This window comes from Pyrus communis, chromosome 11 (genome assembly GCF_041283825.1).
Source record: "Pyrus communis isolate YQ-2024b chromosome 11, ASM4128382v1, whole genome shotgun sequence".
NCBI lineage: Eukaryota > Viridiplantae > Streptophyta > Magnoliopsida > Rosales > Rosaceae > Pyrus > Pyrus communis.
In genome coordinates this window covers 5937501-5957375 of record NC_142575.1, presented here as the reverse complement: position 1 = coordinate 5957375, position 19875 = coordinate 5937501, and the positions used below count along the sequence as shown (strand labels likewise).

At 39.3% G+C, this 19875-nt stretch overlaps 2 protein-coding genes and 3 long non-coding RNA genes across 6 annotated transcripts; 4 read left to right on the top strand and 1 right to left on the bottom strand.

Annotated features, from left to right (window-relative positions):
* Positions 1-1864: 1864 nt before the first annotated feature.
* Positions 1865-7994, top strand: LOC137743137 (uncharacterized). The gene is made up of 3 exons (XR_015953725.1): positions 1865-2065; positions 7590-7687; positions 7776-7994. It is a non-coding gene; the product is annotated as an uncharacterized LOC137743137 (long non-coding RNA).
* An 86-nt stretch (positions 7995-8080) lies between these two features.
* On the top strand, positions 8081-9230 carry LOC148692777 (uncharacterized). Its single transcript, XR_015953724.1, has 3 exons — positions 8081-8195; positions 8268-8480; positions 8573-9230. It is a non-coding gene; the product is annotated as an uncharacterized LOC148692777 (long non-coding RNA).
* Positions 9231-10546: 1316 nt separating this feature from the next.
* On the top strand, positions 10547-13548 carry LOC137743677 (subtilisin-like protease SBT4.9). The gene is made up of 6 exons (XM_088679024.1): positions 10547-10840; positions 11019-11110; positions 11218-11309; positions 11402-11648; positions 12312-12943; positions 13104-13548. Exons 1-6 carry the CDS (start codon positions 10745-10747, stop codon positions 13358-13360), a joined length of 1416 nt encoding a protein of 471 aa, XP_088535150.1. The 5' UTR covers positions 10547-10744; the 3' UTR covers positions 13361-13548.
* An 821-nt stretch (positions 13549-14369) lies between these two features.
* LOC148692776 (uncharacterized) lies at positions 14370-15310 on the bottom strand. The gene is made up of 2 exons (XR_015952935.1): positions 15106-15310; positions 14370-14997 (listed from the first exon to the last, which is right to left on the bottom strand). It is a non-coding gene; the product is annotated as an uncharacterized LOC148692776 (long non-coding RNA).
* Positions 15311-16363: 1053 nt separating this feature from the next.
* LOC137743773 (cytochrome P450 736A117-like) lies at positions 16364-18135 on the top strand. 2 transcript variants are annotated; one of them, XM_088680122.1, is made up of 3 exons: positions 16371-16903; positions 16983-17319; positions 17433-18135. In XM_088680122.1, exons 1-3 carry the CDS (start codon positions 16824-16826, stop codon positions 18045-18047), a joined length of 1032 nt encoding a protein of 343 aa, XP_088536248.1. In that variant the 5' UTR covers positions 16371-16823; the 3' UTR covers positions 18048-18135. The 2 variants fall into 2 exon arrangements, with proteins under 2 accessions (XP_068339814.2, XP_088536248.1); XM_068483713.2 differs by having other exon boundaries at positions 16364-17319.
* The last annotated feature ends 1740 nt before the right edge of the window (positions 18136-19875 follow it).

Below are 19875 nucleotides of genomic sequence, written 5' to 3'. Positions count from 1 at the left end.
AGAGGAAAATGCACTTCAGGCCCCTTGCCGGCTCCCCGTCTCTGAGCAGACAGTCAGAGGAAAACACACTTCAGGCCCTATGCCAACACCAAACCGTCGCCCGGGACGGACCGGATCTATCCCTTCGTCCCGTAGCGGAAATGACCACTAGGTAAGTACAAAACCAGTGAACATACATATATTGAAAATCAACTTCATAGTATAAAGTCATCCATCATCTATACTATAAAGAAGTGTTCTAAACATGTTCTAAATATCATATCGTCATCCATCAGATATTATATAAGAACATGGGTTATAGGAAAAATAGTAATAATTCAAACTAGCCTTAATAAGCATGTTATCTCAAAACGTTTCGTAAAACATAATCGTAAAGTCATGCTTTTCTGTGTATGCAATTCTACCATTAAAACATGCATTTTTAGAAGGGGTCCACTCACCGTACACCGAGGGTGCAAGCTGTACCAAATAGGAATACGGAGTCACTGCTAAGAATCGCACCTAAACACATAATTGAGTACTTTCAGTCAAACTTCACTCAAACGATTGAATTTGAGAAAACGGACATCGGAAACGGGTTTAGAACGTCGAAATTAGCCTAGGAGGGTCCCCGTACGAAAACACAAAAAGTCAACGGTCAAAGTCAACGTTGACCGTTGACTAGTCAAAGTCAAAAGTCAACGTTGACCGTTGACCCGGTCAACGGTCAACGGGTCAAAGTTAACATGTCAGAGTCAACAGGTCAACGGGTCAACAGGTCAACAGGTCAAGGGGTCAACGGGTCAACGGGTACAGGTCACGGGTCACGGGTCATTGGGTTTTGGGCTTTGGGTAAATGGGTTTTGGTTTTTAGGTGGGTTAGGTTGGGTAGAACAGAAAATGGGTTTGGGTTTTGGTTAATAGGCCCGAAGGCCTTAATACAAAGGGGAATGGGTTTTGGGCTGCAACCAAGGCCCTAAGGCCTTTTGGGTTTTTAAAAAGAAATAACTAAAAATAAAAAAAGGAAAGGGTGAGGGTATTGGGCCAGAGACCAAACGGGCCTAAGGCCCGTGTGTGTGTGGAGAACGGCCCGACGCCCTGGGTGCGCCGGAGAAGACCACCGGAGCTTTCATAGCTCCGGCCGACGCCAAACACTCGAACTAGACCCCGATCTAGGTACCAAAATGAAGCACTAGAGGAGAGGAGTAAGTTTATACCTTGGGTTCGCCGTGAAACGGCTTGTGGTGGCCGGAAATGCCCTCGGAAACCACACACTCACCGGAAAATTTGGGTGCCTTCACCCGTGCCAAATCACTCCAAAACCTTGGACAATCAAGAACCCAACTCAGTAACTACATTTAACCAACATCTAATAAGACTAAAAAGGAAGAAACCATGCTTACCCAACCGGAAAACAAGCTAAAATCGCCGGAGGTGTTCGTGTCCTCCGGCACCGCGAGCAGGGGAGAGAGAAAGAGAGAGAGGGATGCAGTTGAACGGCGACGATGGTGATGATTTCCTCGCGTAGGTGTAGCTGTGGGTGTATGTATGTGTGTGTGTCTTTCACGGGGAAGAAGAAGAGAGAAATGGAGGAGTTTTCGAAAGAAAGGAAAAAGAAGGTGCAGACAAACCAAAAGAAAAGAAAAGAAAAGAAAAGAAAAAGAAAAAGAAGAAAGGAGAGATGAGGGACACGGCAGGTGGGGGGGACAAAAGAGAAAAAAGGGAAGTGGGTTAGGGTGCTGCCACGTGGCAGTCTAGGGTAGAGCAATAATTTAAATTTCAGATCTTGGTTGTGTGACAAAATGAGGACTAAAATGATAATTCTATAAATTTTTAGAGAAAATTACAGAATTATCCTTATAAGCAGGGGCGGGTGTAACATTTTTATATTGACCCGATTGCAATTGGTGCCTTTCATGCCATGAAGAAAGGGATACTAACTTCACAGTCTGCCGGAACCATATTTAATAGTTATAAGGTTGGTCCTGTGTCAAGTGTAGCACCATGGATATTCACAGTTGCAGCTAGTACCACAGATCGCCAGATTATTGACAGCACTGTTCTTGCAAATGGAAAGAAACTAGTCGTATGTCTCATCCATTTACTTTTTCAACAAAATAAAAAACATTTTATGAATACTTGTATATACTATGGCTCAGATTGTTTTCATTTCAATATGTTGCAGTTTTGATGTGTATTTCATAAATAAAACTGTTACAAGATGCAGCATATATGGAAGAATAAACAAGACAGCTAATGCCAACATCATGATGACCTGCAAAGCTAATGCCAACATCATGATGACCTGCAATCCCTCTAAACTTAATCTATTATCCAGCTTTGGCTTTTTACAGCAGGAATAGCCGAAAGCAATGGATGAAAACAGTAGGTGAGAGGGAGGACCGAATATAACAGCTAGGCAATGACAGTAGGTGAGCTGTTTCTCCATGACCACTAGACACCACTTGTTATTCTTCTAATATTTAACCCTACTTTTAATAATGACATCCAATACTCCCCCTCAAGCTGGATATAGTAGGTTGATGGATCTAAGCTTGGAGAGGAGTCTCTAAAACTGATGAGAAGCCAGAGGTTTGGTGAATATATCAGCCAGCTGATCGAAGCTTTTTACATAATGTGTCTGAATCACCTGGGACTGTACTTGTTCACGGACATAGTGACAGTCGACTTCAATATGCTTCGTCCTCTCGTGAAAGACGGGGTTTGATGCTATGTGCATGGCAGCCTGGTTGTCACAAAATAAGGTCATTGGTTGAGCTGTGAACACACCTAAGTCACATAAAAGTCCTTTTAGCCATATCAGCTCACACGCGGTTGAGGCCATTGCACGATATTCAGCTTCGGCACTTGATCTTGCGATGACAGTTTGTTTCTTGCTCTTCCACGTGACCAGGTTTCCACCAACAAAGGTACAATAACCAGTGGTGGACTTGCGATCGATTGCGTTTTCTGCCCAATCAGCATCACAATACCCCATGATTTGAGTGTTGTCATTCTTTGCCATGAGGATGCCACTACCAACAGACCCTTTTAAGTAACGTAAGATTCTTTTGACAAGGTTCAGATGCTCGATGGTGGGAGAGTGCATGAACTGACTGGCAATACTTATTGAATGTGAGATGTCTAGTCTGGTGATCGTTAGGTAGATCAGCTTGCCGACAAGCCTCTGATATAAGCTGATATCCGAGAGTGGCGTGCCTCCCAAGTCAAGCTTGAGCTTGCTATCAAGAGGGGTAAGTGCAGGCTTGGCATCACTCATATTTGCATCTTTAAGTAGGTCCATGACGTACTTTCGTTGATTAAGAAATAGTCCCTTGTAAGAAGATGTCATTTCGATTCCAAGAAAATACTTCAACACCCCAAGATCTTTAACCGCAAATTGTTGTTGAAGTGACTGTTTGAGTGTGGTGATTTCAGCAGCATTATCACCTGTAATTATTAAGTCATCCACATATATCAACACAACTAATTTGCTTGCAGCTCTTGTGCGAACAAATAATGATGAATCTGCATTACTCCTTTTGAAACCAATGCTATGAAGAACTGTACTTAGTTTTGCATACCAAGCACGTGGTGATTGCTTCAGTCCATAAATTGACTTATGTAACTTACACACCAAATTAGGCTCTTGGCTTTGAGGGTGTCCTGGTGGCAATCTCATATAGACTTCTTCTTCAAGATCACCATGTAGAAAGGCGTTCTTCACGTCCATTTGATACATAGACCAACCTTTATTGACGGCAACAGACAATAGAACCCTTACTGAGTTCATTTTTGCAACAGGAGCAAATGTTTCCTTGTAATCCACCTCAAATGTTTGAGTGAATCCTCGAGCCACCAGCCTGGCTTTATGCCTCTCAATCGAACCATCAGAATTAAACTTGATCTTATAGATCCACTTACAGCCCACTGCCTTTTTTCCTTGTGGAAGTTTGGTGATGCTCCAGGTTTTGTGTTGGTCTAGTGCTTTGAGTTCATCTCTCATTGCTTCTTTCCACACAACTTGATTATTAGCCTCATAAAAGTTTTGAGGCTCACTGTGACTTGAAATGTTGTTAAGAAAGGCAGCATGAGATGGAGTTACCTTTTGATACGACACGCAATTTGAAATTGGATGCCTCGGTTTATATGTGACAAAATCTTGAAACCTTGTGGGAGGTTGTCTATCACGCCGAGGATTGCGTCGAGGTACTGGGAGGTTTGTCTCATCCTCGTTCAAATTGTCATCCACACCTTGAGGATTTTCTATGTTGCCGTTGTCATCATCATGCACCGAGTCATCATCATGCATAGAATTATCAGGATGAGTACCTTCATTATAGACTTCAATGGGAGGTGTAGAAGTACAGATTCTTGGTAGAGGAATTAGGTTTAAGATGCACTCCCCCTGACTTGTGGCTTCATGTGATTTGCTGAAAAAAAAGTTAGCTTCATGGAATCGTACATCTTTAGATACAATTATTTTTCTTAGTTGAGGATCATAGCACTTATATCCTTTTTGTGTTGATGAATAACCAAGAAAAATACATTTGAGAGCTCTAGGGTCCAACTTATCTCGATGGTGTGACTGTATATGAACAAAACAGACACAGCCAAAGACTCTAAGATGTGAAAGGTCGATTTTTCTTCCTTTCATGACTTCAAGTGGAGATTTAAACCCCAAGACTCAGCTAGGAAGTCTATTGATGATGTACACAGCCGTCATGACTCCTTGTGACCAAAATCTCTTTGGTACGTTCATTTGTAACATTAATGCTCTCGTTTTTTCCAGAATGTCACGATTTTTCCTTTCAGCTACACCATTTTGTTGAGGTGTGCCGACACAACTTGTTTGATGCATGATACCATGCTTGCTCAAATATAATGACATGATATGGGACATATATTCGGTGCCATTGTCAGATCTTAAGGTTTGAATTTGAGAGGAAAAATGGTTCTTAACAAGATTGTGAAAATCCTTAAAAACTTCAATCACTTCACTCTTAGACTTTAAAAGGTACAACCATGTGGCTCTAGAGAAATCATCGACAAAAGTTACATAATACTTATAACCATCAAAAGATTCAAACGTTGGTCCCCATACATCTGAGTGAACTAGTTCGAAAACTGTACTAGTACTAGATAAGGATGAGGTAAAAGACAATCTGGTGGCTTTAGACAAATGACATGTTTCACACGAAATTAAATCATTCCCTAAGTTTGGAAACAAGGAAGACAAAACAGGTTGGGAAGGATGAGCTAAACGTTGATGCCACAATTGACTATCTTGGGATGGACTGGACTTGGCTTGAAATCCTCTGGGACTGTTTTTTTATATGTAATAGAGGCCATCTAGGTAAAACCCTTCACCAATCGTCTTCTTGGTGAGGCAATCCTGAAAAATGACATTGTGAGGAGAGAAAATGGCCAAACAATTTAAGGTATTGGTGATTTTTCCCACAGATAGAAGTTGAAATGGAAAAGAAGGAACAAATAAGGCTACTGACTCAATTTTGTCCGATATTAAGTTTATATTTCCCTTCCCTAAAACCTTAGAACTTTCACCATTGGCAGTTGAGACTTGAGACGGTTTTGAAAATTTTTCAAACTTGTGAAACTTAGAAACATGGTTGGTCATATGATCTGTGGCACCCGAATCAACAATCCACAAATCATGCATCATATTTACATTAAGAGTAGTTTTAAAAGCAGTCATGATACCTTGCATGTCATCTTGGGCCATGTGTTGTGTTTCTGTCAGAAATCCAGCAAACTTGCCTAGCAAAGCTATTGAATTTCCATCTTCAAAGCCGACCGTTTGGTCACTCTTAATCCTTTCTTTCTTGCTTTGAAGATACACTGCAAACTCATTTATGAGTGCAGCTGGATTTGCAGTGAAGCTCTTGAGTGCATCAGACCTATGAGAGGTTGAGGTAGTTGCATTGTTGGCTCTATGTGGTGCACGGTTCAGTCTTTGTGAGCCCTTGTTTTCCTTCATGAATTCTGGCTTTAATTCTGGATGTAAAATCCAGCATGTCTCCTTAACGTGACCAGTATAGTTGCAGTGTTGGCACTTTAAGTGTGGATTCTTCACTTTGTATTTTCTTTCGTTGGCTAGATAAGCCCTTGCTTCAGTTACACTGGTCTTTGTGCCAGTATTCATGACTTTCCTTCGTACTTCTTCACGTTGGATTGTTGCACATACGCTGGTGAAGGAAGGTAGTTCGGGGTTCATGAGTATGTGGCTTCGTAGGTCTTCGTATCCTGAATCGAGACTTGACAAGAGTTGGAATATCTTGTCTTCTTCTGCCCTTTTTAGTAGTAAAGACGCCTCAGTTGTGTGAGGCCGATACATTTCCAGCTCATTCCACATGCTCTTCATGCTGCCTAGAAGTTGAACAAAGGGCTTTCCTTCTTGTTGTATGTTGGAAATGTTCTTCTTCAATTGAAACACACGTGCAGCATTGTTCTGGCTGCCATACATCTCCTTGACTGTCTCCCATAGTTTGAATGATGATTCAGAATAACTGAATATTTCAGCTAGTTTACGTTCCATGGAATTTAGGAGCCATGACATAACTTGCTGATCCTTGCAAAGCCAGATTTCATAAGTTGGTGAAGAAACATCAGGAACTTCGATGCTTCCATTTATATGAACCCTAGCTTGGACCTTCCACCTAGGGCAAGACTCACTGCTCTCGACCAAGGTAAGTAATTAAACTCATTTAACAAGACCGAGCTTAATCTTTGATTTGGATTGACATCCACCTCAGACACGGTTGAGGAGGAAGGTATCTGGGAATTTTCATCTCCAAACGAATAAGAAATCTCTTCCGCCATGTTGGAGATGGAATACGATCAGCTGGAAGAAATGCAGAAAAAACCCTGCCGTGAGGAGGATGGTGGTAGTGAGGGCAAGTGCTCTGCTAGGAGTGACGATGGTGATTTTAATTATCCTTTTGACTCTGATTCGCTTGATGAATTCGAGGAAGGTGAATCGGAAGAGGTCAAAGAGGATTCCAGTGTTAGGAAGTCTTTCAGTTATGGCACGCTGGCTCATGCAAATTATGAAACTGAGGAGCCCACTGCACCGGTGTCTGAGCTGCCTTTGTTAAAGAAGGCCTATGGTGAAGAAGGTGGTGATGACATTGACTTTGATCGTCGGCAGCTTAGCTCTGATGAATCTCTATCTCTCGGCTGGAAGAAATGCAGAAGCAGGTTATTTTTCCTGCTCTGATACCATGTTGCAGTTTTGATGTGTATTTCATAAATAAAACTGTTACAAGATGCAGCATATATGGAAGAATAAACAAGACAGCTAATGCCAACATCATGATGACCTGCAAAGCTAATGCCAACATCATGATGACCTGCAATCCCTCTAAACTTAATCTATTATCCAGCTTTGGCTTTTTACAGCAGGAATAGCCGAAAGCAATGGATGAAAACAGTAGGTGAGAGGGAGGACCGAATATAACAGCTAGGCAATGACAGTAGGTGAGCTGTTTCTCCATCACCACTAGACACCACTTGTTATTCTTCTAATATTTAACCCTACTTTTAATAATGACATCCAATACAATACTTTTTAATGTTCTTAACACAAACAGGGGCACTCTACGAACACATTCACATGAAACGGAACAAATTTTCCTCTCATATATGGAAAAGATGCTTCAAGAACAAATTGCTCTCAAATACTAGCTAGGTAATTCATGTACCCGTTTCACTTTTACTGCATGCAATATAAAGGAATAAAAATGAAGCTATAGTACTGACTTCTTGTTGCATTTTAGTATATGCTGGGAAGGTTGCCTGGACCCTGATTTAGTTAAGGGAAAGATAGTTGTATGTGAGAAGAACACTGGAATTCCTGGGGCTTACAGATCTGGGGCAGCTGTTGGGATAATTTTTGTTAATTTTATGAACGAAACTTTTTCTCAAGTTCTCCCATTTCCTGGAGTGAATTTAATCACAGAAGAGCTTAATGTGGTCAAGTCCTACATGAACTCCACCAGGTATAGATTCATTTCAATACAGTTAAGATTCGCGATTTGCAATCAGGTTGCTTTTTAAACCTGTAAAAGCCTCTTTTATTTTACAGGGTCCCTCAAGGGACAATATTACAAAGTGAAGTCATAAAAGACGCTGCTGCACCTCTTGTTTCTATCACGTCTGCGAATGGACCGAATTTAGTTGTACCCGATATTATTAAGGTATATGTTTCTTGTCATATACAGCTTAATGTCATATACATGTAGTAACATTTATTCTTTAATGTGCTTCAGCCAGATATAAGTGGCCCAGGCGTAGTAATTTTGGCTGCATATTCAACTTTTGCTACTGCCAGCGAATATCCAGAAGACAATAGGCATGTAAAGTACAATATACTAAGTGGAACCTCAATATCTTGCCCCACGTTGCTGGGGCAGCTGCATATGTTAAATCATTCCACCCTGATTGGTCTCCGGCCGCCATCAAATCATCTCTTATGACCACTGGTACTGTCTTCATAAGACCTAATGTTTAATTCATTTGGCATTCTAAAATATCATATCTATTGATATCAAATTTGTTTTTTTCCTACTTGCAGCTTGGCCTATGAATGATACGTTGCCCACAAATGATACGTCCAACAATTTTAGTGGTGTATTTGCTTATGGATCCGGACATATCAATCCTGTAAAGGCTATAAACCCGGGCCTTGTGTACGAAACTTCTGAAGATGATCATATAAAGTTGCTATGCACAATCTATGATGAAGGAAAAGTTAGGCTCATAACAGGAGAAAATATCACATGCCCTAAAGATCCTGCGAAATGGTCTCCACGGGATCATAATTACCCTTCAATGGGAGCTAAAGTTGAGCCGACGAAACCTTTTACGGTTCAATTTCATAGAACAGTTAAAAATGTTGGCCTCGCGAACTCCACATATAGGGCTAAAATCTTATCAAACTCCAAACTTGATATCCAAGTGGTGCTTGAAGTTCTTTCGTTCAAGTCCTTGAATGAGCAGATGGATTTTGACGTGACTGTTGGTGGAAGCGATTTGCAAGATCGATCACAACTATCTGGGTCACTGGTCTGGTCTGATGGTATTCATAGCGTTAGAAGTCCAATCCTGGTTTATGCATATGTTCCAAATGAGCTCCAGAACATAGTTACATGAGTAACGAGCAAGAAGATGTACGTTTTCAATTTGTTTAATGAATAAAAAGTAGTAAAAATACAGCTCAAAAGTTTTTTGTATGGTTTTTACTGTTTTCTGTTCTTAAAAACTAGCTCAGAAATAAGAAATAAGATGGAGACTAACAATCAACTATCACCAATTCTGAACCTGTTGAACCCAAATTTTCCAGATTAGCCTTACGAACGTCTTGTCCATTGCTTTTTAATTTATGGCAAATCAAAGCCAAGTTTCCAGATTAGCTAAATCCAGCCGTCATAATGGTTGCCTGCTTTCATTGAATTCGCTTGCTTTCCATATTAGCCAAATCCAGGCTTTTGAAACAATATCTGGCCTGAATTAATGCGAATTTGTGTATACGAACGAAAGAAAATCCAGATGCTTCTATAGAGTTGAGAGTCTGTGTCATTCATTAGGTCTTAGTATATAAAGTAATCATCACCGTTCAAGTTCTTGAGCATTTTTTAAGACATGGACAAGAATAGAGTTATTCTGTTGCATTATACTTTCTCCATTTTTATTCTGAGCTTGAACTTATTATGCAAGGCCACTAATGAGGATAGGAAGGTAAGAGTCAGTTGTTTAGGAAAACAAGTGTCTTCCTTTTTTTTTTTTCGTGGTAAAATATTTCAATTCTATATAGATGATAAAAAGATGAAATCGTATGAGGAAATCTATGAGCGATTATAATCTCTTCTTCTGGATTTAGCCTAATCCAGAATTTTGCACCAACTTTAAGTTACCTGGCGCGGTGCGCTTGAGTTGATTCTAATCGCAAGCTGACTACACCAATGGAATGAGTTCGAAGGAAAATATTTTGAAGTCTTTATTGAAAGAATGAAGATTAAATCCAACTGTTTATGTGCATTTAAAATCATACAATGTCTTTTCATTTTTGTATTTACTTTCTACACAATAAAGAATTTAGATTGAATCTAAAAGACTTACTTGCACATAAATCCTTGTTTTTTAAGAGGAGAGTTACTGCAGTTTCTCGTTCCAGGTTAGCCAAGGACCAAAACTTCCACTAATCAAACCGTAAGAGCTTCAGAACCCAGAAAAAGGGTTTTCTGAATTTTCCAGAGAAGCCTTAGTTGTGTATTAGCTGTATATTTAAGATAAGGTAAATTAAAGTACCATTTCTTTCATGGAATAATAATTTTTCTTGTCCTGGTGTACATGAACATCACCTTTTAGTGTGCACATACAGAATTTGTAACGTTTTCTAAATGTTTGAAAAAATTTATCGTATTACATAGAAAGAAATACTACAAAACGACACGCAATAGTGCGTTGGACACAATGATGGCTTCTTGACAAATCGATTCAACCCAAATGAGTTGTTCTTATACTGCTGTTATTGTAGTGGCAACAATTTAATGCTCTTGCTAAGTTGTTTTCAGTTATAGACAGTATAGCATTCTATGAATTTAGATTTGTTGATGAGGAATGATTGGTGTGAGTTATATGTAATTCCAAAAATGCATCAAAACGAAAGGAAAGAAATCTGAGGCTTAGCGGAGATGATTAAATACTCCACCTTTAATCCCCCTCTAAAGTTTTTGAGATTTTAACAATGGCTAAGCATGGAGCACTTCTGTTTTATCTTGCCTTGCCCATTCTCATCCTAACGATGAGTTTATTGTGCATAGCCACTTCTGAGGATAGAGAGGTAGTAGTCATCTTGGTTGTAATAGTAGTCTTCTCGTTCTTTCGCTATGGTCAATATTGATTAGTAAGATCGCAAGGCTACTCATTTTGGGATTGACAAGAGATAAAAAAGATTGAAATGCTATTTTATGAGGAACTAGTAAGCTTTATTTTTACTTGACTGTGAATATATGATGCAGATTTCTATTGTGTACTTGGGATCACTTCCTGATGGGGTGTTCTCTCCATTATCTCAGCACCATAGTATTCTGCAGACAGTTGTCGAGGGAAGGTAATCAATCCAGATCTTCAATGTTACCTTTTTTTTCGTTGAATTTATAAGCTAGTTCTTATGTCTTGTTTTTATTCTCTCACTCTCTCTCTCTCTTCGTCTATCAGTTCCCTTGAAAATATATTTGTGAGAAGTTACAGTGGGAGTTTCAATGGATTTGCTGCGAAGCTCACAAACCAGGAAAGAGAAAAGCTTGCGAGTAAGGCCTCTATGACGATTTTGTTTTGATTACAAAGGAGATATTATTTGGCTTGAGAATTTATCATGATGTTTAAAAACTATGCACTGCAGATATGAAGGAAATAGTCTCCGTCTTTCCAAGCGGAACTTACGAACTTCAAACAACAAGATCTTGGGACTTTATGGGCTTCCATGAGAAAATCAATAGAAGTGCCGCTGTTGAGAGTGATATTGTTGTTGGTGTCATTGACAGTGGAATTGCGCAGGAATCTGACAGTTTTGGAGACGAAGGTTTTGGACCTCCTCCCAAGCGGTGGAAAGGTGCTTGTAGAGGCGGACACAATTTTGCGTGCAACAAGTATGTGCCCTCAATTCAATATCTTCAATATTCACTCTATGAATTGTTGCAAAAACAATACTCCGTAAAATCATTTGACAAAACTGAAGATAGAAAAGGAGTGAAAACACAAATTTAAATTGTTCAAATACCTTGTGTTATGTCAATGGGAAATAGAGCTTTACAATCAACTATCCACCAACGATTACATGTACTGTGCACAACTCACATTTCACTCAAGCTCTCAACTTTCCATTTTCCCCTCTTTCATTGTCACCCTCTCAAAGTATTGGCCCAATTTTGCATAGACACTCGATTCTCGATCCTCCTTGGTGTAGCTATGATCCTGGGCCCTTCGACATGGACACAATATTGTTGCTTCAAGCATACCTAATTCTTTGATAAAAAGATTTACACAAACTGTGCTATTGAATTGAAAGCATGTCAAACTACGAATCCAACCATCTAATTTTTATAAACTGACAACAATATGCATAGACCAAATTCCTAATTTCATATTATTTTTGTTTTCGTAGTAGGAAACTTAATCATAGACCTACTTTATGATAATACATGTACCTTTATATATTCAGTTTCGTAATTCTTTTATAACGGTTTTTCTTGTAAGACTTGTTAAGTTCTTCTCCCTCAATAAAAAAAAAAAAAGTAATGCTATTTGTGTAGCAAGCTCATTGGAGCTCGATTTTACACAGAAGACTCTGCAACGGATGCATCAGGCCATGGAACCCACACTGCCTCAACGGCAGCTGGGAATGCTGTAAAGGACGTAAGCTTTTATGGGCTAGCACAAGGGACTGCAAGAGGAGGGGTTCCTGCTGCAAGAATTGCAGCATATAAAGTCTGCACTGCTCGAGCATGTAAGGCACACGATATTTTGGCTGCTTTTGACGATGCTATTGCTGATGGAGTCGACAGCATTACAATTTCTATTTCAGTTGGTTCTGTACAAGAGTTTTATGGGGATCCTGTTGCCATTGGTGCTTTCCATGCAAAGGAGAAAGGGATACTAACCGCAAACTCTGCAGGCAACACTGGTCCTTCAGCTAATACTGTATCAAGTCTGGCTCCATGGATACTGACAGTCGCAGCAAGTAGCATAGATCGATGGATCATCGACGAGGTTGTTTTTGGAAATGGAACAACAGTACTCGTGTCATCAATTTCCCTCATCCAATACAATATAATGTCGGGAACCTCCATGTCTTGCCCACACAATGCTGGTGTAGCTGCTTATGTTAAAAGCTTCCACCCTGATTGGTCTCCGGCAGCCATCAAATCATCTCTTATGACTACCGGTATTTACTATTTCTTGATTAATCACTAATCACATTGTTTGTGTACGTTTTAAATCATCCCATTCCTAGCTGAGTTGGTTTTCAGCAATAAGAGTTGTAACTCTTCAATATATCAGAAAGCTTAATTCATACTGATGTCAAATCTTTTCTGTGGTTGTAGCTTTGCCCATGAACGATACCAACACCAATGTTCCGAGTGGTGAATTTGGTTATGGATCTGGACATATCAATCCTGTAAGCGCAATAGACCCGGGGCTAGTGTATGACGCTTTTAAGGAAGATTACATAAACTTGCTATGCTCAATCTATGATGAAGGCAAAGTTAGACTCGTATCAGGTGATAACAGCACATGCCCCACAGGCGATAAGGGATCGCCAAAGGATCATAATTACCCTTCAATTGCGGACCCCTTTTGAATAACACACGAGGCCCTTAAAAATAATGTATTTACAGGTTTAGGATGTGACATAATTTTATGATATAGAACTATAGAAGACAACTGATAATCTGTTACTTTAAGATGGTATTTCTTTGTTTAAAGTACTCTTCTTCTCCATGTAATAAATTCGAAAACAATTGCTGTTCTCATGGCAATTTTAGAGCATTTGGAGCACTTAACATCCAGTCCTGAAAGATGTAATTCTTATGTTTTGATAATTATTCTCACTACTACAGAAAAGTGTGTTCCCGACGAAATCCTATTCGTCGCACAAAGAGAATGTGTCGCGTAAAAGTTTGGGCGACGAAATCTTCGAGAAGCAAACATTTGCTCGATAAATCCAATACTTTAGGGAAAGGATGTCACAACGAAGAATCAAGTAGATAGAGCATGGCAAGTGGATAAATGAGCATTTCAGATTTTATTAGAAAACATTCAGCAAAAGTCCACCGAACATCAAGAGGATGTTCTGTGTAGCACAACTCAAGATTTGAATTACGTAGTAATTCTTTGAATACTTTATGGCTGCATCTAACATCCTCGTTAGACTACCTACGTACCCTAAAAAGGGATCAAGCCATTCATAGTTCACCATTTCAATAAACTCCTATCACCACTGCAAGTCATTACTACATACATGTAATCAGAATAACTAATAGAAACGGTATACTTTCTTTGTATAGCTTGTCTAGGCATATGAGACATATATATACATATATACATATATATATATATATATGTATATAACTTCAAGACGTGGATCATTAACTTGATTTTGGTTTCAGTATGGGCATGCATATAGACATTTACACTTAATAGGACATCCATTGTATATCATTTAAGCAAACAACATGATACGTATAAACGTGAAATACTTAATCGAAAAGTAACCACACCAAATTGGATCTGTCAACTATTGATATCTATACCAGCCATAACAAATTGGTCTTGAACTCAGAAACATGGTAATGTATTCAATTAGAGAATAGGTATAATGTTTGATAATCCATTAATCTTAACCAAGAAACTAGTTCTCAGGCCATACAATAACATGCAATCCCTAACTGTAACATTCATATAATTATTCGTAACTGGTACACCAGCCCAACCATATCAATGATCCTTAATTATTATTATAGAAAAACCAAACTGTTTATTCAAGTGCCCCAAGATAAAAATGTAAATTCCTAGCAGTCTTAAGCTCTTCACCCGCTGAAAGAATGAAATAAAGAACCACCAATAAATCCACAGCCAAAACAAGAGTCATATATTACTCTGATAATAGCATTGTCCAATCAAATATTCAGCATCAGCATCTGGCAATGCCATGGGAAGAATATAGAACCACTCAGTAGTTTTAGAACTCTAATTAACTGCACAAACCTAGGCTGCAACACATACAATTTCAGCAATGTTCTTTTCAGTGCATAAAGGGTAGGACAAATATCGCACACAAAATATTCCAATGTATCTGGCCTCGATTATGGAATAACATTAATGCTTATAACCCAAACCCAACCCTTAAATTTCTGAAGAGAACCGAATGAGGTTAGGATGTCAATGTTCTTCCCTATATATGCAACCGATCATGACTACCCGGTTCCGATTCAACTCCTAAACAATACAACAAGATCTCAAATATGCATCCAAAATATCGAATTAAAATTCAAAACCTTGAATTGACCCCAAAACTAAAAGTTAAAACCTTGGGAAAATACTTACGCTAGAGGAGAGCCCACGAGGGAGAATCATTATTTTCACTTGGGTCGAGGCCAGATTCCAGCGGGATTGCCCGAAATCAGAGAAAAGTCGCTGGAACACGTGAATATGTTTGGACCTCGTTTTCTTTATACAAGGGTTTTCAAAAGGACCGTAGATTGTCTGCCTCCCATTACCACGTCCTTTTCATTTTTTTTATATTGTGCGATCACGGTTAAGTCACGTTAATATTTTATATTAAATTTTTTATTAAAATAATAAGACAAAAAGTAATAGGAATATAAAATGTTAACGTTATTTAACCGTGACAGTACAAATAGAAGGAGATGGAAAGAGCATTATAAAATGAGGGCAGACAATCTGCCTCCTTTTCAAAGGGTGGGTATGGTAAGATTGAAGATGACTTCGCTACGATATCGTATGAGTTTGACTACACCCCTCTAAGTTTAGTGGTATTAGTGGAGACTCGCTTCAACTAAGTTCCTCGCTAATAGATCTTAACGAGACCTCCGATTCAAAGAGGATTGCTAAGCTACCTTCTAATCCCGTCATCTTCCTTCTCCTTCGCACCTTCACACATCAAACGCATCCTAATATATCCATCCGAGCCTAGTACCACCCAAAAAGCTCAGAAATATTGATATGTTCAAGAAAAAATTGAGTCCGTAAGTTTTATGTGGCTCCCCAAATTGGTTGTCTTTTCAATCAAAACTGCAGATTATGTGGACCATCTCCTCTTACATGTGGCCTATTTGAGACCAATAACTTTTATGTTTTAGCTCAAGCAATTTGTATGAACAAGAAAATGCTTACGGATATCGTTTGAAAACTTCCAAATACATATGTAATGTTGTAAAAGTATTGGGGTGAATGCCCACATGCTGAGAAGATTTTAGAATAGTAATATATTTGTTATTATCTTAAATTTTCAAAAAGGTTACAATAATAGTTTGTTATTACGCGAAGTTTTTCCAAAGAATACATTTTATTTTATCATGGATATAGTTTTATATAAAGAGTATTTCGTGTGTAATTGCAACGTACATATTTTATTTTTTTATGGTATCAGAATAAATTGTCTTATGTGTAAAGCCTAATAACCACACATACTTCACATCACTTAATTCATGTTAGCACGTATTTAATTTGAAAATTCGCTACAAAAAATAAAAGGATGTAAAAGTAAAAAGTCACACATGCTCACTGTTACATTGTATACTGGGATAACCTTGACTTATATAAACACAGAAACGAAGACCACACAACACACATTTTCTTTTCCAAGATAGGGTAGAAAGAACAACTATGATGATGGTGAGTGAAACCTCCTCTTTTTTGCAACCTTTGGCCTTCACTCTGCTGGCCATTTTCCTCATCCTCCTATACAGATGGTACTCCTCTGCTACAACCACCAACAAAACCCCTTCACCACCTTCTCCACCGAAGCTCCCAATCATTGGGAACTTGCACCAAGTAGGGTTGCACCCTCATCGCTCGTTTCAAGCCTTATCTCAACGCCATGGCCCTCTCATGCTTCTCCACTTTGGAAGTGTCCCAGTCCTAGTTGTATCTTCAGCTGAGGCTGCCCGTGAGATCATGAAAACCCATGACCTCACATTTTCTAACCGTCCCAAGTCCACCATCTCTGAGAAGCTTCTATACAACTACAACGACGTTGCATCTGCTCCTTATGGTGAGTACTGGAGGCAGGTAAAAAGTATATGCGTCTTAAATCTTTTGAGCAACAAAAGAGTTCGGTCTTTTCGCTCCGTGAGAGAAGAGGAAACCATATCCATGATCAGTAAGATAAAGCATTCGTCATCGTCCCTTCTGAATTTAAGCGAAATTTTTGTGAGGCTTACTAATGATGTGGTATGTAGAGTGGCTCTAGGGAGGACGTACAATGGTGGAGAAGATGGGAGGATGTTTACGGAGCTTTTGAGGGAGTTCGCAGAATTATTGGGAATTATCGACATCGGAGACTATATCCCGTGGCTTTCTTGGTTGCGCCATGTCAATGGTTTGGTGGCCAAGGTAGACAAGGTGGCTAAGCAGCTTGATGACTTTATAGGTGGAGTTATTCAAGAGCATATGAACTGTAGTTCAAAGAGTGAAGATGATGACAGGAATGATTTTGTCAACGTTTTGCTTGCAGTTCAGAAAGAAAACTTGGCTGGTTTTCCTATTGATACAGTTACTATAAAAGCTCTCATCTTGGTAACCCTCTCTCTCTCTCTCTCTCTCTCTCTCTCTCTCTCTCTCTCTCTCTCTCTCTACTTTAGAAGTTAATTAGAGGCTAATGTCTTAATCAACACATTTCATTCTTGTAGGATATGTTTGCTGCTGGTACGGATACATCATCTACATTACTAGAGTGGGCAATGACTGAGCTTTTAAGGAATCCAAGGGTCATGAACAAATTGCAGAAAGAAGTTAGGGGAATAGTCGGAAGAAAAACAGACGAACTCACGGAGGATGATTTGGTCGAAATGCACTACCTGAAGGCGGTGATAAAGGAAACTCTTCGATTACATCCACCACTTCCAGTACTAGTGCCCAGGTTGTCGACCCAAGACGTGGAAATAAATGGTTACAACATCAAAGCCAAGACACAAGTTATGATCAATGCATGGCACATTGGAAGGGATCCCAAGGTCTATGAAAAACCAGAAGATTTCGAGCCAGAACGGTTCTTGAATAGCGAGATAGATTATAAAGGGACTGACTTTCAGTTGATTCCGTTCGGAGCTGGTAGGAGGATCTGCCCGGGAATTCATTTTGCGATTGCTATTAATGAGATCGCCTTAGCAAGTACTGTGCACAAGTACGATTGGGAATTGCCTAGCGGAGCAAGTGTGGAGGATTTAGACATGACTGAATCTACTGGTTTAACCGTACGTATAAAAAATCCTCTCAAAGCTGTTGCTATTCCATATTCACGTTGAATGATGGATATAAGAATATGAAATTCATAGTCCTTCGTATATGCTTTATTTATCAAAATAAAATTAGCGATCCTCAAGTTACCTACTAGATATTTGATTTAGTTTATAGCTGTGGATTGTATCAGTCACTTTATCAATGTACAACATATACCATTTTAAGGAAAATTAACGAAAAGTTCAAAAAACACTTTAGTTTTAATGAAAAATGACAAATAAATGTTTAGTGAATAGTACTAGAGAAATGTAAAATGTGGTTTTTCATTAAAAATAAACTGTACTGGGAATGTTTCGTTAAAACTTCCTCTTCAATGGACTTGTAACTAAACCAACACCAATTCCCCTACATCCTCCGCACCCTCCACCACCACTGCTCATCAGCCCCTTTACTCTCTGCTCCCCGATTTTGTGAAGAAAACAACACAATAGTTTACCTTCTTAAACCTTTACCACTAAACATGAAGTTGAGCAATGACTCCATTCCTTCTCAACGGAGGATATAGGAGAGGAGTGTTGAGAATCAATGTCAATCCAAAACAATAAGTAATCCACAACCCAATCTAAAGCCCAAGTCCATATCTAGTTTGATGATGTAATTGCTTACAATTGCAAAGTTAGGTAAGGTTGTGTGGAAAACAACATAATTAGGTGCAATTAATGTGTTTTGTGTGGTAGTTGGAAATCTTAGTTTAATTAAGTGTGTGGTGTAGCTTTCATTTGGTTTGCTATAAATACCCAAGTCCCCAAGCATTGTATATCATCCAAGGAAAAACAAAGCCTAGAGCTAAATAAGAAAAGCTTTGCTAATTAGTTTGTTTTGTGAGCTTTCTTTAAGAGTGTGCTCTATTTTCTTCTTCTTGGGATCATTAGAGTTATCTTGGATACTCTTCTTATTCAACAATTGGTATCAGAGCCAAGTCGGTCAGGGATCGTTCTTGGTAGAGCATTGGTTGTAAAGTCTCTTGAAATTCCGAGTATGCTCTGTGGTTGCAGTTTTGACTGATCTTCCACATCAGAAAAGATTTCTTGAGATTATTGATGGGGTTATCACAAACCTTGAGAGGGAGCTTCTTTGTGTCGAGAGTAGTGTATTACTCTGCACGGTAGTCACTCAAGCTTGTTCGGTGTAGTCAAAGTCTTGCCGATACGATGGGTGATCTTCAAGTTGTTGGAGGAATCAAGAAGCTCAACAACCAAAACTATAACATGTGGGCAACGTGTATAGAGTCTTACCTTCAAGGTCAAGACTTGTGGGAGGTTGTCGGTGGTAGTGAAGTTACACAACCGGCAGCGGAAGATGCTAACGGCGTCTTGCGGAAGTGGAAAATTAAAGCAGGCAAATCAATGTTTGCCTTAAAGACCACAATAGAAGAAGAAATGTTGGAGCACATTCGGGATGCTAAAACGCCAAAGGAAGCATGGGACACTTTTGTCACACTCTTTTCGAAGAGGAACGATACAAAATTGCAACTTCTCGAGAATGAGCTGCTATCGATGGTACAACGCGACATGACGATTGCCCAGTACTTTTACAAGGTGAAGTTGATATGCCGCGAAATTTCAGAATTAGATCCAACAGCTCCTATTGGGGAAACCAGGATGAAGAGAATAATTATCCATGGTTTGAGACCCGAATATCGAGGGTTCATTGCCGCTATACAAAGATGGCCGACACAACCATCGCTTGTTGAGTTTGAAAATTTGCTTGCAGGTCAAGAAGCTATGGTCAAGCAAATGGGAGGAGTCTCACTGAAGAGTGAAGAGGAAGCACTCTACACCAACAAAAGCAAAGGCACCTTCAAGCGGTACACTGGTAGTGGATCTAAAAAGG

Excerpts from the sequence above, each read along its gene's own strand:
- LOC137743677 (XM_088679024.1), top strand. The coding sequence starts at position 10,745 with ATGGCTAAGCATGGAGCACTTCTGTTTTATCTTGCCTTGCCCATTCTC. Across the intron at positions 10,841-11,018 it reads CCACTTCTGAGGATAGAGAG|ATTTCTATTGTGTACTTGGG; the intron begins GTAGTAGTCATC and ends TATATGATGCAG. Across the intron at positions 11,111-11,217 it reads CAGACAGTTGTCGAGGGAAG|TTCCCTTGAAAATATATTTG; the intron begins GTAATCAATCCA and ends TTCGTCTATCAG.
- LOC137743773 (XM_068483713.2), top strand. The coding sequence starts at position 16,408 with ATGATGATGGTGAGTGAAACCTCCTCTTTTTTGCAACCTTTGGCCTTC. Across the intron at positions 17,320-17,432 it reads CTATAAAAGCTCTCATCTTG|GATATGTTTGCTGCTGGTAC; the intron begins GTAACCCTCTCT and ends TCATTCTTGTAG.